General features: G+C 39.8%; 1 protein-coding gene across 3 annotated transcripts in view; it reads right to left on the bottom strand.

Annotated features, from left to right (window-relative positions):
* The window catches only part of cemip (cell migration inducing hyaluronan binding protein), a 224,571-nt gene that overhangs the window by 148,855 nt on the left and 56,571 nt on the right, over positions 1–19,145 (bottom strand). For all 3 annotated transcript variants that reach the window (XM_023332631.1, XM_023332632.1, XM_023332633.1), the window contains exon 8: positions 6,995–7,090. In XM_023332631.1, coding sequence (XP_023188399.1) covers positions 6,995–7,090 — 96 coding nt within the window. The remainder of the gene's footprint in view (positions 1–6,994; positions 7,091–19,145) is intronic.

Raw genomic sequence — 19,145 nt, 5'->3', positions numbered from 1 at the left:
CAAAGCTCGAAGTGTTGGCACAAAGGTGTTTGCAAGTAGTAAACCAAGAAGAGAGAACAGAAATAAACAAATGTGTTTTCTGTGAAAGATTAAATCACAACATTCAGACATGTCGAAAGTTAATGGAAAAAGTCATAACTAAAAGAGTGAAGTTTGTGAAATCAAAAGGACTACATTTTGGCTGTCTCAGTTTTGGACACCAATCCAAGAAATGTGAAAAGAGAAGTATTTGTAACACCTGTAAAGGAAACCACCCAACATGTTTACATGAAGAAATAGACAGAGTTTAAAAAAAATAAGGACAGTGATAAAGAACAAAGGGAAATGAAAAAGACCAAAGAACAAGGTAAAGAAACATCAAGTGAAGCAATCTTAAACCACGTGATCCAAGGTGATAAGAGCAATCTCACAACTACGATTCCAGTTTGGTTATTCACAGCAAGCAATCCAGAACAGGAAATACTAGTATATGCCCTTCTGGACACAGAAAAAAATAGATGTACACTTAAAGCTCTCTACATTGCCATCTAAGGATACTGTTGTTCCAAGTCAAAGGCTCTCAGGGCTACAAATCTGAGGTTTCTACTCTTTAAAAAGAATCCCTCTTCCAATGACATATACTAGAGAGTTTATCCCTACTAATTTAAGCCATATTCCCACACTAAAGACAGAAAGAGCATGGCCTCACCTGGAGCACCTTGCTGAAGAGATTGCCCCTCTGATTGAATGTGATGTTGCTCTGTTAATAGGTTATGAACAGTTAATAGTTATAACTGTTCACAAGCATTGGTACCAAGAAAAGTTGTGTCAGGAAAGGATAATGAGCCCTTTGCTCAAAGGACAAATCTCAGCTGGACAATAGTCATTGTGTTGACTATGGAGACATTATTGGATGCAGTCATAGGATAATTGTAAAGGACGTTACCCCTAACCCACCATCTGATCAGTTATCTAAATAGGTGCAGTACATTTGTTGCACTCAGGTCAAAGGTTTTTACGCCATCAGATGTGATTAAAGTTCTTGAATCTGATTTTAATGAAAGGAAAGTGGAAGATTCTCATCTCTCTCAAGAGGATTTACGCTTCGCATAACGAAGGATGGAGTGAAAATTCAAGAAGATAGACATTGTGAGCTACCTTTACCATTTAAGGAGAATAGACCAATTCTACCAGACAACAAGAGGTGTGCAGAACACAGACTCAAGTGCCTCAAGAGGAGATTTGAAAAGGACAAACAATATCACAGTGACTATATGAAGTTTATGAATGAAACAATAAAGTGCGGATTAAAAGTGCTTCCTGAAGAACTGCACAAACACCCAGCATGGTACGTACCTCACAAATGGGGTATACCATCCCCCAAAACCGGGAAAAATGAGTGGTGTTTGATTGTTCAGCAAAGTATGAAGGAGTCTCGTTGAACGATCACCTTTTGAGAGGACCAGAGTTAATCAACACACTGGTAGGAGTCCTGTGCAGATTCCAAAAAGGACAAGTGGCAGTGATGTCTGACATCAAACGCATGTTTCATCAATTCGGAGTCAGAACAGAAGATCAAGATTATTTCCGCTTCCTCTGGGGGGATAGTGGATATTTTCACTCCACTCCATCTGTCTACCGCATGTGTGTCCACCTGTTTGGAGCAACCTGCTCAGCAGTCTGTGCAAACTTCGGCCTCAAGTACATTGCAGCACAGGGTCAGCGACAGTTTAGTGAAGCGACAATAAAATTTATTGAAAGAAATTTTTACGTTGACGATGGTTTGATCAATTTTCATTTGGAAAAGGAAGCAATTCATCTGGTGAATGAAGTGAAGCAACTCTGCCACACTGGGAAACTACAACTTCATAAGTTTGTTTCCAACAGTCAACAAGTACTCAAATCACTTCCCAAAGAAGATAACAGCAAAATCTCAAGACCTTTCACTTGGTGAGCAACAGACAGAGCTCTAGGCATTAAGTGGTGTGTTGCCTCTGATCATTTCCAGTTTTGAGTAATTGTGAAAGAGTACCCACTTTCCAAAAGAGGAGTGGTGTCAACTATAGCCTCCATCTTCGACCCACTTGAACTTGTGGCGCCTTTCATTTTACTCGGCAAGCAAATATTACAGCAGATGCGTTGTGACAAGGCAGATTGGGATGCACCGCTCTCAAGTGAACTTGAGCCACAGTGGGAGTCCTGACTGTCAGATGTCAAGAACCTTGCAGATGTTAAGATCGACCATTGTTACCTTCCTAAGGATTTCAAAAAGGTTCAGAAGTATGAACTCCACTATTTTTCAGATGCAAGTGTTGCAGGATATGGAGTCTGTATCTACCTAAGAGCCATCAGTGAATCAAGACATATCCAATGCGCTCTTGTATTCGCCAAATCCAGGATAGCACCCACAAAGGTGACTACAGTACCAAGATTGGAACTGTCTGCAGCAGTTGCCGTGGTAAGCATAAACAATATGCTCAAAGTGGAATTAGAGCTGGAAAATGCCAAAGAATTCTTTTGGACAGATTAGCAAGTTATGCTGGGATACATCAGCAATGAAGCAAGACAATTTCACGTTTTTGAAGTGAATCAAATCCAACGCATCTAAGAGAGCACTGTACCAACACAGTGGAAGTACGTTGTGTAGAGGAATATAATTACAGTGAACCCTCGTTTTTCGCGGGGGTTACGTTCCAAAAAGAACCCGCGATAGGCGAAATCCGCGAAGTAGTAACCTTTATTTTTTACAATTATTATACAATAAAATACTCCATAATACATTGAAACTTAAGAACAAAACCATTTTACAGGCCCAAACATTTGTTTAACAAATAAAAAGTACCGTATAAACATTTTTTTTTACAAATAACTACTGTAATGTAAAATAATAATTTTAATACGAACTGAAGGCGGATTCCCGTGCCCAAATTGTGGAGATCAGCAACCCCCCCACCGCGACCTGAGTCATTGGATTAGAACGGGAGAAAACAAAATGTATAGTGACTCGCGTGTATTTTACTGCTCTTCTGACTGAGCCGCTGCAGCCTGACTCCGCTCTGTAGCGTTTTTTTTTTCTTCTAAAGTGGGGTGACCAAACGTCCGTATTTCCCGGGACATGTCCGTATTTCACGTCCTGTCCCGGGTTTTTTTTAGAAAGTGAGGAAATGTCCTGTTTTTTAAAATTTCCTTCATTGAACCATTAAATTTACATGCACTAGGGCACTGCGCACGGCGCTGCGTGTGACGTACTCCCTGAGCCGCGTCAGTGCGGGCAACCCTGTTCTTAATCAGAAGATAAATAGCGTGGCTGTCAGTACGCCAACAACATGCCAAAGCGCAAATGTACGGAGTTTCCTTGCTTTTAGAGCACCCCCGTGCTCCAGGTTGTCCTGGTTTTCCCAAATTAAAATATGGTCATATGGTAAAGCCCGCGGTGCAGGTGTGTTTTTTCGACAGAATAACGTAGTTATCGGTAGTTGTTGTCACTCTTTTTTCTTCTTGGCAAAAACATTCTTATAAACCGACATGCCACCATCGATTATGTTAAATATGACAAGCTGTTTTACGTACGTGTACATATTAAACCGCAACGTTGTTGACACACAGGTAGAGAAGAAGCGGAGAGACTATTTAGCCAATCAGAATGCAGAACACAATGCATGATGCAAATCCGCAAAGCAGCAAGACCGCGAAAGGCGAACCGCGAAATAGCGAGGGTTCACTGTATACTAATAGTTAAAAATTATGTTGTTTGGTTGGTTCGCACTAAGATATGTTTTAACCTAAAAGAAATGTATTGTGTGTTAAGGAGGAAAGTTATTAGGTTAGCTTAAATTTTAGAAAAAGCATGGCTCTCTTTCCCTCCTGTTCTCCCGCGTCCCGAGCGGATGTTGTCACGGCTGCAAAACTACGGCGAAGCACAATGACGTCACAGATCACAGAGTTTAATTCATACAGAGCAATCGACAACAAAGCTGCAGAGATACAGAGATATACATTTTATACAGACAAGGGGAAAACAGACAACACGAAACACATAAGACAGACAAAGGCGCCCAAAATGTGGAGGAAAAGATGGAAAAAACCTCTCAGACTCTCCGGTGCTGACCTAGAATTTTAACTAAAGAGGCGTTTCCCTATTTAATATATGCAAAGAAGGCGGTCTGTTTTTCGACCACTCAGCGACCTGTTACAGCCCCCCTTAGAGCTCAGCTTCGAAGGTGCTCTGTTTTTTGTCCAAGCAAACCGGAGGGAAAACCCCCCAGTCCTGCTATAAATCTCGCCGACTCCCACATTCCAGCTGCCGTTTCCATGGAGATGCTAATTTTATAGCTTTTGTATGCTCTTAGACAGTGGAAGGCGTCTGCTTGTCTCCTCGGGCCTCTTTCGAAGGGTCACACAAAGCCTGTTTTTTCAAATACGAGTGATTAACACATGTTGGAAGATTAACTGCATTAAACACCAAAATAATCATTTTTCCTTTACACAAGGATGGATTCTTCGGCGGAACGTTTTGTGAAGTTCTCCAGCTGGTTAAGACTAGTCAAAGTTTTATTGCAAGACTCATCAGATTTGGGAAAGAGTTTAAGAGAATGCAAAAGAGAGCCAATGAAGCTATAAGTCTTGAAGAAACACAAGAAGCTAAACTTGCAATCATAGCCATTGTACAAGCATTCTCCAAAGAGATCAAGGAGCTTCAGTCCCAAAAGGAGTTAACTAAAGACAAGACAAGTAAGCTCTACTGGCTCAACCCCTTTCTCGATCAAAAGGGTGTCCTCAGAGTGGGAGGTTGGTTAGAGCAAGCTACTCCACATCCATACATCAAGAACCTAGCTATTTTACCAAAGACCAACCACATCACAAAGTTACCGATTGATCACTATCATCGGCGTGTGGAACATCAGGTCCAGCGCATGACAATAAATGAGCTAAGAGCAAACGGCATTTGGATACTTGGATGTAGACAAGCAATATCACCCTATATCTTCAACTGTGTCAAATGCAGGAAATTCAGACTAGGAACAGAAGAGCAGAAAATGGCAAACCTGTCTAATGAAAGAATGGAAAAAACCCTCCATTCAAATATTGTTTTGGCCCGTTTTATGTCAATGAAGGAGGTAAAGAGCCCAAATGCTATGGACTTCTGTTCACATGCTTATGTTCCCGTGTGGTACACATCAAGTTACTCGATGATCTGTCAACTGACGCCTTCCTTAATTCACTCCTAGCTTTCATTTCCCTCCGCGGGAATGTGCGGCAGCTGCGATCGGACCAGGGTACTAACTTCGTTATGGACAGGGCGAAAATTCCTTGAAGCAGTAAGAGAAATGAACCAGGAAAACCTAAAGCAACTCGGCTGTGAAGTTGTTATGAACCCTCCCTCTGCCAGTCATATGGATGGGGGCCTGGGAGAGGCAAATTCACACAATCAGAAGCGTGCTGTCCTCCATCCTAGACCAGTCTTCCCGAACATTTGACAGTTCATCATTACGAACCTATCTCTACGGCGTGATGGCCATAGTAAACAGTCGACCCATCACCCCACACCTACTCAATGATCCTACCAGACCTCAACCACTCACTCCCAATCTTCTTTTAACAATGAAGACATCTGTAATACTACCACCTCCAGGAGACTTTGTACGGCAGGACTTGTACGTTCGCAAGAGATGGCGTAGAGTTCAATACTTAGCCAATGAGTTCTGGCACAGATGGAGAAAAGAATATTTGGTGGGCCTACAGTAAAGACAAAAATGGCAGAAAACAAGGAGAAGTGCAAAAGTCAATGACATAGTCATCATCAAAGATGAAACGGCACCAAGAAACAACTGGAAACTCCCTAAGGTCAGCAGTTTATCCAAGTGAAAATAGATGTGTGTGCAGTTATTGATCAGTGACTCCGCATTAGATTAAATGTGTGGTAGTTTTAGTTAATTTGTGTTGATCCTCATTAGGTTCAGTTAAGTGTACATTCAAATGTGGTGGGGGGGACGTTTGTTTTATTCCACAGACCATATGTTGCCCAGGGAAACATTGGTTGGTGCCAAGAGGCATTCAAGCTGAAAAAGCTAATCGTAAGAAATTTAGCTTTATTCTTCTGGAGTCAATGCAGTTAATGAGGTACGGTTTTGTTTATTTGTATCTGTAACGAATAGTGAACTATTTAAAATAAATTGCCCAAATAATGTATATTTGTAGACTATTTATTGTAAATTATTCAAAGTGAATTTTCTAAATTAAGAATGTCACAGATTGTTTATGGATGTTTGTCTGTTTTGATTAGCATTGTTGGTGGTTTTTATTTTATTTTGTTTAATGGTATTTACGCTTTGTAATGTTTTGGGGGTTTCTGTATGTACCTCATGGGCTGCGGTAGCTAATGAGGACAGGCCCTATAAAAGCTGGTAGAATCATTGTGCCAATGAATGACTTGAACTGTCAAAACATGAAGAAATCAACACTTAGTGTTCCCCAGTGAAAGCACCGAGGTACATTTTGTTTTGTTGTTTGTATTGTAAGTTTATGTTTTGTATTCTAATATTTGTATATGTTTTAGTTTTCACGGTGATTGAGGTGACTGAAGTGACTGAGGTGACTGTGATGATCAAGGTGGATCTGAATCAAAGAAAAATAAAATGCTAAATTCACCCGTCAAGACTGGCTGAGTAATTCAACTGCTGGGGAGCTGCTACAGTACCTTTTATTTATGTAAATACTCCATTTATTGTGAAATGATTTAGGTTTGTGACACCTTTTTTTGTTGTTCTGACGGCATATTTTGGGGACGTTGTAAGACGTGTCCACAATAAATGGCTGTTGATAACAAGAACTGAGTTAAGCCTTGATTAAACTCGAGAGGAGTAACACAATTTACTGAAAACAACACAGAACGTCACTGTAACATAATTCATGCCATTGTTAATCTGAGTCTGTATTCATTTTAAGGACAAGATAATTTGTGTTTTATGTATTTATTTAGTAAGCAAGCGTCAGTTAGCTGAAGGGGAGAATTTACCTTGTGCCCATAGGCTGTTGCTGGTGATGGTAAAGTACTCCCCAGAACTTGACTGGAATTGAAAAGCGCTCTGTGCCTTTGATGATTCTTTAGTTCCTAGAAAAACATAAAATAATTGTTTGTTATGGTACATCAGTTGTTTTCTTTTGTAGAAACATTACCAAAAAGTTTACACGTACACTGTTTGCTTGTTGATTAATGAAACAAATGTTGCTGGGCTCAGGCACAGATGACATCTGGAGATGTCTTTGCGAATAAAAGAAGTTTTATTTACCTTAATACAAAAACTCAGCTTGTCACACTCAGTGCCTAACGCTCCTCAGCAGAACAAAAACAATGCACTGCTTCGCAAAAAGGCACATTCGAAGAACACACGTATAAAAGTCACATTCAATGACATATAGGAAATATGAGTGTCAAAGATTAAGGTAGGAGACACACACAATCAAGTTCTGAAGGAATGAACAAGCTAATTTATTATAATAAACAAAACCAATTGGGTGGGGTACCTGTGAACTATAATACACATGAACAGTAAAATAAATAAACTAATAAATTCGGTCTCTCACACAAAGATTACTGCATAAAAAAACAATAATTACCAGAGACAATTCACTGTCACAGAAACAACTGTAGCTAAACCTCTATTGGTGTGCCTCTTTGTGGCTACTTCCAACTCTCTTACCAAAAAACAAATGGAATTAGTTCCAGGGGCGTGTGGTACGTATCGAGTCCGATGCTGTTGTTCGGGGGGGGCGCAGCAGTACTTCGATGTTGTTTTGTTACTCATTCTGCTGCAAATTGGCTCAATTTTGACTCGCAAGACGTAACTGGTAAAATCCGTTTTAGGATTTGCAAAATAAAACATCCGGAAGTAGTTCATTATTCCTTGCGCGGCCCGGTACCAATTGGTTCGGTCCGCGGCCCGGTGGTTGGGGACCACTGTTCTAGACTATAGCTTCTGAGTTTACTGACTGTTCCTCCACAAAATGTACCAATAAAAGGAGCATAAAAAAGTGGGATTTTCGACAGCTCTGGACACCTAGCGCTGTTGTGTGCTTAGAGATTGAGGGCTATTGGCAAGAGTTTTTTGTCAGAATGGGAAATTGTAGCGAACTGCAAAGAATTGTCAAAAACTGTGTGTTGCCCTATCACCCCTGTCCCCTTGGGCCTAGGAGAGGCTTTCATATTTACAAGAAGTTGCTGGGAGAGATTGATCTGCAGCTGTTCATGTTTGTCTGTTCTGTGTTCACAGCTGATGGAGGAAGGCAGAGAGTACTGGCAGCAGAGGAGATGGCATTCTGGGATGATGGCACCTACGAGCGGGTGTCAGGACGGACTGTAAGTACACCTCGCTGCAGCAAACAAAAAGGGGCGGGGACGGACCACTGTCAGTCTCATGCATTATTTGGAAACGGGACCTTTGCACTCCAGAAATGAAGGGGGTGTTATTTCCTATATTATTCGCAGTCTCCAGTTTTTTTTTCTTTTGAAATCTGTGATACATCTTCATCTTTAGGAAGTAGTTTAACTCTCAGCATGTATTTGAACTTCTCTCTTTTATTTACTTCAGCGCAGTTCACAGTTTTTAACAAATTCCATAGCTTTCGGTGTACTTCTAAATCTGCTCCTTAGACGCATCTTTTTGGGCCTGCTACTGCCTCAAGTGATGTGGGGGTGGTAATACAATTTAGTAATTACATTACTAAATCATAATAGCAGAAAGTCTTTATTATTTATTAGAATTCTGGCATTACTGGAACCGTAAAAAATAAATTCTCTAATGAAACACCATTTTTTATTTTCTTAACAATGTATTTATTACATGAATTAAATGACAAACAAGACCTTTATACATTATACATAATATATCTTCATCAATTATAGGGAGAAAAAAAGAAATTGCAAAATACCATTTATAATGTATACATAAGAAACTTAATTGAGCAAAAGTCGGTAACGAACAAATTAATTAGGTTCACAAAAGAATACCAAATCTGGTTGTTACAACCAGGGTTGTTAAACAGGTACAAGATAAAATTCACATTTTGCTTTTATGATGCCATGTTATTCTGAGAGACTGTTTGTTCATAGAGTCTTATGTACAGGAAAATTTAAGATGAAACTATTTAAATAAAGGTGGACATTTTCCTTCGACTCTAAAACAATAAAATAACTCATTCATAGAATAACGATAGAACACCCACTTCGAGGATCCAAACATCTCCCTCAGCACCAAACTAATATCACCACCTGGTGACACGGCTCTCTGTGTGACCACAGCAGATGTGAAGAAGTGCCTCTGGGAAATCAACCCCCGTAAGGCTGTAGGCCCCGACAACATCCCAGGGCGAGTTCTGAGGGACTGTGCACTTCAGCTGTCTGAGGTGTTGGCAGACGTCTTCAACACCTCACTGCCACTGTCATCTGTGCCCACCTGCTAAAAGATCGCCACTATTGTCCCCGTCCCCAAATGCTCCACAGTGACAAGCCTGAATGACTATCGGCTTATAGCCTTAACATCAGTAGTCATGAAGTGCTTTGAGAGACAAGTCATGAACCACATCAAGGACTCCATCAATGTCACTGTGGACCCCTCAGTATGTCTATAGGAAGAACCGCTCCACTACTGATGCCATCTCATCGTTGGTCCACACCGCCCTCACCCACCTAGACTCTCTCTTACATCCGTCTTCTCTTTCCGTATTTCTCCTTGACCTTCAACACCATCATCCCACAGACCCTGGTGCAGAAGCTCTTCTCCCTTGGACTGAGTTCCACACTGGGGAACTGCATTCTGGACTTCCTGAAGCAACAGACCTCAGAGTGTCAGGATCCACAACAGCATCTCCTCCTCCATCACCCTCAGCACTGGTTCGCCGCATGGCTGCATGCTGAGCCTCCTCCTCTTCACTCTGCTGACATATGACTGCTCGGCAAGGCACCTCAGCTGTCTTATAGTGAAGTTTGTTGATGACAGAGCAGTAGTGGGACTCATCACAAACAGTGATAAGTCCAATTACAGAGAGGAGGTGGAATACCTGGTGCAGTGGTGCAGAGAAAATAACCTCTGCATCAATGTATTGATGTATTGACCAAGGAGATGATGGTGAATTTCAGAAGGGGCAAGGATCCTCTTCAGCCCCTGTACGTCAGAGGAGCAGCTTTGGTCTCCAGATACAGGTACCTTGATTTGCACACTAACTATTTAGTATGCAACACCTCCCATCTAGTCAGGAAGGCCCACCAGCATCTCTACTTCCTCAGGAAGCTGCAGAGCTGGACTTGGGAACTCAGTCCTGAGGAGCTTCAATCGCTGTATGGTGGAGAGCGTTCTCTGTCTGCATCACCATGTGGTACAGGAGCTGCACTGCTGCTAAGAGGACGGCTCTGCAGAGGGTGGTCAAGGCTGCACAAAGGATTGTGGGGAGCAACCTTTAGATCTTTTGATCTGGGACCCGAGTACAAATTTAGTACCACAAACTATCAAGGTGTTATGACAATAAAAAACCCTGAATCCTAGAACCATATCAACAATTTGTGCATGGGGTAATACACTGAGCATACTACAGGTAAATGTTAATTAATCTGGTTAAGAATAATTATTGTATTATCAATAAATGACTTCTAATTGATATTCTTAGTTGCCAAAGGAACACAATAATGCCTTTATCAGCTCAGAGGTTCAAACTGATGAAAAATTAGAATGGATGGCATCTACTAAAATATTCCTCACATTTTCCATGTTCTTTCAGCAAACAGTTGAGACAGGGTTGTTTTTGGTTTCACCACTATTTACCTGCTACTTTACCGGCCATTGAAATTATTCGTAAAAGTTTGTCTGTTAATCTGCAGCTCATGTGACCAAACCAGATGAGATGAACAGTTAAAACACTCAACATTGTCTTGTACATAACCTCTAGTTGGGTAACCCCAAGATCACTGGGTTTTCTTAAAAGATAGTCTCTGGGAACAGTTCTTCAAAATATAGTCAGTGTTTTCAGCAAATTTGAGCTGACTGTCCAGGAATGACCCGAGGTATTTAAAATTAGCCAAAGTTTCAACAGGTTAGCCATCGAGTGAAACTGGAACCACTTTCAGGTCTTGTTTATCTCATTTAATTAGCTCTACTTCCTTAAAAAAATTAAAAAATATGTTCTTTTGTAAAGGAATTTGCCTTTTATGATTCCAGTAATGCCAGAATTAATAATAAATAATGAAGACTTAATGATATTCTGATTAGTAGTGTAATTATATTAGTTGTTAACACCTCTCGCCAGCCTGCTGCCCCGCACTTCCACCCCCCGCTTATGGGACTCCACAATTGACACCATTCGACTCCCGTGAGTTACAATGTGCTGTCCTGCTAGCTGTCGGTTGCTTGTCGATAGCTGTCACTCACAAGCTGTGCTCGTGTCAGTATACAGGGTCAAAACACCACTTTTCTTGCAGTGTGGTGGTCTTTGAGAAGCTTGGTCCCTCCACATAAAGAACAATAGCCTATATGCCATGGACTTCCATTTTAGCACTTCCGCATTTTTTTGCCACATAGAATGCTTCGGGTGCGCAGGCAACAGTATGTTAATAATGGCTCCTTGGTCGCTGCAGGACTATTAATGATGCTTCTAGAATTATTCAGACGTCCTGAAATGCTCCAACAACGACAAAGGATTTAAGCTGGATGTGTCAAACTTCACAATAACTTTGAAGGTAAGTTAGTAAATCATTTGTATTCACCATAATGCCTCATGTCTGACATAGCTAACAGGGACAATCTTACAAAGATGCTATGTAAACGTTAAGTGTTTTGATTATTGTAATAGAGTGGTTTGTTGCCCCTAGTGGTAGAAATACAGATATACCTGTTCTAGGTATAGTTCTTAGTAGGCCAACTTATTAGGTTGGGTTAGCGGCCAGTGCTTCTCAATTCCAGTCCTCAGGCCCCCCTGCTCTGCATGTTTTAGATGTACCTCTATTCCAGAGCATCTGATTCAAATGACTGCATGACCATAAAGTGCTGCAGAAGCCTGTTAATCACCCACATATTCAACCCAGGTGTGTGGCAGAAGGGAAACACCTAAAACATGCAGGGCAGGGGGGGTGTGAGGACCGGAATTGAGAAACACTGGGCCAGAAAAAAAACTGTACTGAAGTAGCTGTTCTGTTCCTGAGTTCCACCATTAGAAGACTTCGTCTCCACATTCCCTCTGCTTGTTCTTTCCAACCCCAGAATATCACAATTATGATTATCTGTGCGATGTGCGATATATATATTTACTGTATATATGTATGTATAGTAGCTATCAGTTGAAGCTGAAGGTAGCTTCCGAATGTAGCATCTAATTCGGAAAATAGCTAAAGGGCGATTACACTTAATTTTCACTATCTTGAGCTTTTTTAATGTGCTGTGCTTCAAAAATTACAACACCTAGACACTTCAAACCTAACTACATTATTCTGCACTAATAGCAGAATAAATATAACATTTGTGAAACCTTTTAATTGATTTGTGAAATTTGTAAAATGTCAATGATAAATTTCAGAAAATTTTTTGCATCTGGATGTGAATTAGCGAATTGGCATTATTTGTTATTTTATCTTTCTGTTATATTTCTTTTTTTTTTACCTTTATTATAGCTGGAGTTGGACAGAAGTTCTGTTTGGTAGCTTCCTGGAGGGAGGCATCGCCTGAGCTAATGCTGCCAACAACTTTTCCATCTCCTGCTATTAACTGATTTGCTTTTCTTTATATAGAAAGTAGGAAAGTATTGCTATCCATTCCATTTTGTATATTTGCTCTATTTTTATTTTTTCTTTAATGCTTACCTGGTCAATTGAAGTGGCAATGTACATCCTCTTGATTACTGACAAATGGTTCAGAACCACATGGACTGAGCTGGTTACGTCAGATCAAACTAAATCTTTATTTCTCATTAAAACGACTTCTTGTAATTTTAAGACATTGTTATAAAATTGCATCTTTATTCTGCTGTTACGATGACTGCATTCTCATGATTAAAAATTCTTGTAGCCTGGCCATAATGCTCCCTTATACAACTTACAGGAGAGATTATTGAAATAAAAGCACCTTTTGAAAGTATTTTCTGTAATTTTATTAATGAAATTGAGGAACTGATTAAAATCAAATCTGGTATGATTTGAAGCTGAATCATAGCAGATTCAGCTTCAATAAAATATGATAATGTAAGCCATATTATCCAGCCTTATTCAGTATATTGAATTATATGACTAACTGCATATTACTTAAAATCCACACTTCTTTGCTGGTATTACTTAAAAGTGTTGCATTTTAATATCTCACTTGAATTCCTGATCTACATGCAAATACTTGATATACTGTAATGTAAACACCTAGAAAAGGGGAAAAAGGATTGTGAAATGCAGAGTATTACAAAAGAGATTAAATTTTATTGTAAGTACAAGCAGTATAACAAAATGAACAGTGAATATATAATATACTACATCAGTTACTCAGATGTCAGACTTGTTTGCCTTTACTGTCACTCTGGAGGAGAGGGGAAGTCTGGTTCAGCTCAGTTCAGGATCACTGCAGTGTATGGGTAGCCAATATAGTCTGCAGGTAGATTTTTGACTATGTGGTCCTCCGGTTTCCAGATCCCAATTTAACTGAGTAATGTAAATAAAAAGTTGCTCCGTGCTGTGATGATCCGGCTGACTGTGGACCGATGGACACAATACAGGTCAGCAGGTCCAGGTGTTTGGATCCAAGGGAAAAGTAATTGGTAGAGTGGCTCAATCATGGCTCAGAAACACATCACGAGGTGTTACGATTCAAACCTGAAAAAATAAAACAACAACAAAAAAGACTAAGCGTTCATATTTAGCCACACAATATAGTCAAAAACTAATAAACTTTAAGCTGGTTTTTGGGAGTTTTGCCTGAAAATAAATTGACAATATCTCAGGAAATTAAATGTTTAAGTGAAACAGTTCTGGTATCTCAAAACTGCAAAAAATATTTCAGAGATGCAACAACACTGATGTTACTGAGTAAGAGTAAACTGAAATATTTACTAGCTAGAAAATGCATGTTAAAATCTGAATATTCTTTGGAAATTATGTAGATGAAATTAATTTAAACTACTAGCAAACACAGTACAGGGTTCACCTTTTATCTGTTCCAACATTAATATAAAAAATTATGCATAGAAGAAGTATTAGTTTATAAAAGTCAAGGCTAATATAAATTCACCATTTTAATAATAAAATGCAGCGGATGATGTAGTAGCCTCATTTTCTAAGCAGAATCTCAGGGAAAAAAAGTGAAAAAAGAGAAATTACGTCTGTATAGCACAAGAACAGATTAGAGCAGCCAAGTGGAAACATTCACTCTAACGTGGGTTATAATTATGAAAGAAGCAAAGGTAGTTGTCATATTTTTGGATTTGGGAAATAAGCGATTCTTTACTGTTTGTACATGTTCTGTAGATTTTTCATGTGGATCAGTGACACTTATAACATCGACTAGAGACGGAGCGACTGGTTCCCTTCCTCCTTCTCCCCTCCCTCTCTGCTCACCCACTCATTCACAGGATTCACAAGATACACATGGAGAAATGTCTTCTGGACCGGAGTTTCTTAAATTTACAGATGGAATGAATCAACAGGTTGTACTTGGGATGTCACTCCTTAGCGCTCACGTAGCAGACCTCACTTCATTTAAGCCACCTGACTCTACCGTCCCAGAGGATCCATCACTATGCGTCTCTGAGGTCTGAGGCCGGGGTCCAGACTTTATCTTTACACCCTTCTTGCTCCAGAATGTGTCTGGCCCCTCGGCACTGCAGAACAGGACATTACCTGTCCGGATAACTACAAGAAAATTTACAAGAAACAGAAACATAAAATACAGGGGACCTAATTCAAACATCAGACTGTCCCCTGCCTAAAGGAACCTCAGACTGAAGATTTCTTGGCCTCCAAGTCACTTAAACTAGCTTTATTAAATACCAGATCTCTCTGTGCTAAAGCTCTATTAATTAATGATTTCATCACTGAGCATAATATCGATGTTATGTTTCTGACAGAAACATGGTTGAATGATAATAATGAATCAATCGTACGAATTGAATATGCGCCTCCTAACTACAATTTCTTCAGTGAGAATAGAAAACACAAAAAAGGAGGAGGCGTGGCTTCAATATCTAAGAATACCATAAATTGTAGTAAAATCTCTTTGGGTCACTTCACCTCTTTTGAGTATCTTGGAATTGATGTTAAAGGCCACAAACGAACTTTGACTGTAACTCTATACAAAACTCCAACTTTTGTGGAAAATTTCTTTACTGACTTGAATGAACTTCTAACTCTTATATGTATTGATTATGATTGTTTAATAATTGTTGGTGATTTCAACATTCATGTTGACAATCCCCAAGACAGAGGGGCAAAAAAGCTCGCTAATATTTTAGAGACTTTTGGTCTAACACAACATGTCAAACAAGCAACACACACTAAAGGACACACACTGGACCTGGTTATCAGTAAGGGTGTGAATATTTCCACTGTCTCTGTAACTGATGTCGCATTGTTGCATCACTTCCTGTTATCTTTGAAAGTTCTTTATCTTTTAACCCACTTGGACAAACAGCAACCATCACAAAACGTTCTCTCACTGAAAACGCAGCAGAAACTTTTAATCAAATCTACTCTTCTTCCTCACCTTTAAGCTGTAATGACATAGATAAGTTGGTAAATGATTTTCAGTCTAAAGTTTCAGATATTATTGATTCCATTGCCCCAATTAAAATGAAGGTTGTGTCTGGTAAAAAGAAATCTCCATGGAGAAATGCACAAACAGTTAGATCTGCAAGACAACTCTGCCGTAGGGCAGAACGAAAATGGCGTAAAACTCAATTCCACGTTCATTGTGACATCTATAAAGAAAAACTACGTAACTATCATTTAACACTAAAACATGCACGAGAGGCTTTCTTTGCAGATGTCATAAACAAAAACATTAACAATGCTTGAGCTTTATTTGCAACAGTTGACAGAATCACAAACCCTCCTGTGACGTTACCGCCTGAATTCCAATGTATTGCCGCCTGCAACCAGTTTTCCAGCTTCTTTTCAGAGAAATTTCAAAAAATCAGAGGATTAATCTGCACATCCACTATAAAGTCAGTACCAATGCTGTGCCCAAACAAAACAAATACAGGAAAAATGACCCAATTTCAACTACTTAATTATAAAACCCTACAGGAAATTATAAGTCAACTAAGCTCCAGTTCCTGCTGTCTGGATGTTTTACCCTCACATTTCTTTAAGAAAGTCCTGCCTGTTATTGTTTCTGATCTGATCCAAATAGTAAACTCATCGCTCTCATCAGGCGTTTTCCCCCAGGCTTTGAAAACAGCAGTAATCAAACCACTTATAAAAAAGAACAGTCTGGACAAATCACTAATGCAGAATTACAGGCCGATCTCCAACCTCCCATTCATCAGCAAAGTTATTGAAAAAGCTGTGTGTAAACAATTAACTAGTTTCCTAACTATAACCAACCTCTTTGACTCCTTCCAGTCTGGTTTTCGTGCTCACCACACAGCACAGAGACCGCCCTCGTAAAAGTGTTCAATGACATCCATATAAATACGGACTGTGGGAGAACCACAGTGCTGGTTCTGTTGGACCTCAGTGCAGCTTTTGACACTGTTGACCATGACCATATTACTGAATCGACTGGAGAGTTGGGTCGGACTCTCCAGTCCAGTGTTTAACTGGTTTGAATCCTACATAAAGAACAGGGATTTCTTTGTTTCAATTGAAAACTTCTCATCAAAGAGGTCAAAGGTCACATGTGGGGTACCCCAAGGTTCAATCCTGGGACCCCTTTTATTCAATATTTATATGCTCCCACTAGCTCAGGTTATAACAGGAAATAATATTAGCTACCATAACTATGCAGATGACACACAGCTCTACATTACGATGTCACCAGGTGACACAGAACCCATCCAATCACTGAACAGATGCTTAGAACAGATAAATGTGTGGATGTGCCAAAACTTTCTCCAGCTGAACAGAAACAAAACTGAAGTTATTATTTTTGGACCTAAAGAGGAACGATCTAGAGTCATAGATCTAGAGTTATAGATCTAGAGTCAATGCACAGCTTCAGTTATTACAACTGAAAACCAGCGATCAGGCCCGAAACCTGGGAGTAGTGATGGACTCTGACCTGAACCTCCAGAGCCACATAAAGACAGTTACAAAGTCGGCCTTCTATCACCTGAAGAACATTTCCAGGATTAAAGGACTAATGTCTCAGCCAGATCTAGAGAAACTCATCCATGCATTCATCTTCAGTCACATTAATTATTGCAACAGCGTCTTCACAGGTCTGTCCAACAAATCAATCAAACAGCTGCAGCTGATCCAGAATGCTGCTGCTTGCGTTCTCACTAAAACCAGGAAGATAGAGCACATAACACCAGTTTTAAAGTCCCTACACTGGCTCCCTGTAGCTCAAAGAATAGACTTTAAAATACTGTTGTTAGTTTACAAATCACTGAATGGCTTAGCACCACAATACATTAAAGATCTGCCTTTGTTGTATCAACCTTCCAGACCTCTCAGGTCTTCTGGTTCTGGTCTGCTCTGCATCCCCAGAACCAGAACCAAACGAGGAGAAGCAGCTTTCAGCATCTATGCATCACAAATTTGGAACAAACTTCCAGAAAACTGTAAAACAGCTGAAACACTGACTTCTTTTAAATCTCAACTGAAAACCCACCTGTTTAGAATTGTATTTGAAATGTAATCAATTACAAATTTATTGATGGAACTTGACTTAATGATTGATTCTATATTGCATTGTGATTCTGTGTTTGATATGATGTAAAGCACTTTGAAATGTCTTGCTGCTGAAATGTGCTATACAAATAAAATTTGATTGATTGATTTGATTGATTGATTGATTGATTGATTGATTGATTGATTGATTGAAAGCAAAGGCTTTGGACTTTAATTTGACCGACTACCTGTGTGGTTTGGATCGTGTTGCTCAGTATTGGTGGAACAGAAAAATGGAATAATTTTCAGGCTGAAAAGTTGCTGCGTTCAGCTGTTCTTAAATTACCTGCTCGGTATCGGAGGGGCGCTCCGACTGCATGTTAAGTGTATTTTATATAATTGTCATATAAACAAAAACTAAGGAGTTGTCTAAAATTAATTTCATACTCCATATAACACAAATGCATACATCAACACACACACATTGACTTACCTTGTGCCGAATCGCTGCCTCTGTTCTCAGCCTGTTCTGTAGCAGTGGATTTCCTCCCGCATTTTCTTCCAACAAATTATTCCAGTGAACGAAGCATGTACAGCTCCCTTTTAACCTCTGTCTTCCCATTTCTGACGATGGATCTTCAATATCCTCAAGTTTGAAATACCAGGCAGCTACAAACTGCGTGTTAGCTTTATTGGCTAAGTTTTGCTGCAGTCCGCTGTCGCCTTGATATCAGCAGGAAAATGAAAAAACTAAGCACTGGATTGTACTGGCTAATTACTGAACACAACGGCACACAACAAAACTTAGTCGTTGTGCCAGTAGATCGCAGATATTTAAACTTTTGCGTCTTGTTCATGGCACAGCTCTTGTAGCTATGGTTAAAAACAATAGGAGCAAGCGTTACCCGGAAATGGTCTATGTGGCGAAAATTTAAACGGAAGTATGTCACCACTACTCGTGGCATATAGTCCAGTCCATTGCATCATTTCATACATCAAAAGTGATCAAAAGTATATACATATTTTGGTTCTAGATTATTCTTAATAATTATGACTGATTTATTAAATATTCAAACCTATAGTCCATATTGTTATGGCCCAAGGTCTTTCCTCTGGGTCTTTAACATCCCTATTCTAGAGCTTCTAATTGGTGCTGATTGGAAGTGGAGGCAGCTGGCCAGTGTCTCCAAAATGACATCACATCCAGCTTAACATGCACTGTGTTTTCTCACTCACTAGCCCATTTTCTGTCTCTCTGCCACCCTCTCCCCTTTCTCCCTCTCCTCTCCAACCAGTTATGATTTTTTGTTAAATAAATCCCATTTTAAGTTATCCCATGCGTTGCTTCCCTTTGATTTGTTATGGTTCTAGAGCC

Source organism: Xiphophorus maculatus, chromosome 4 (assembly GCF_002775205.1).
Source record: "Xiphophorus maculatus strain JP 163 A chromosome 4, X_maculatus-5.0-male, whole genome shotgun sequence".
Classification (NCBI taxonomy): Eukaryota; Metazoa; Chordata; class Actinopteri; order Cyprinodontiformes; family Poeciliidae; genus Xiphophorus; species Xiphophorus maculatus.
This window is presented reverse-complemented; position numbering and strand designations above follow the sequence as displayed.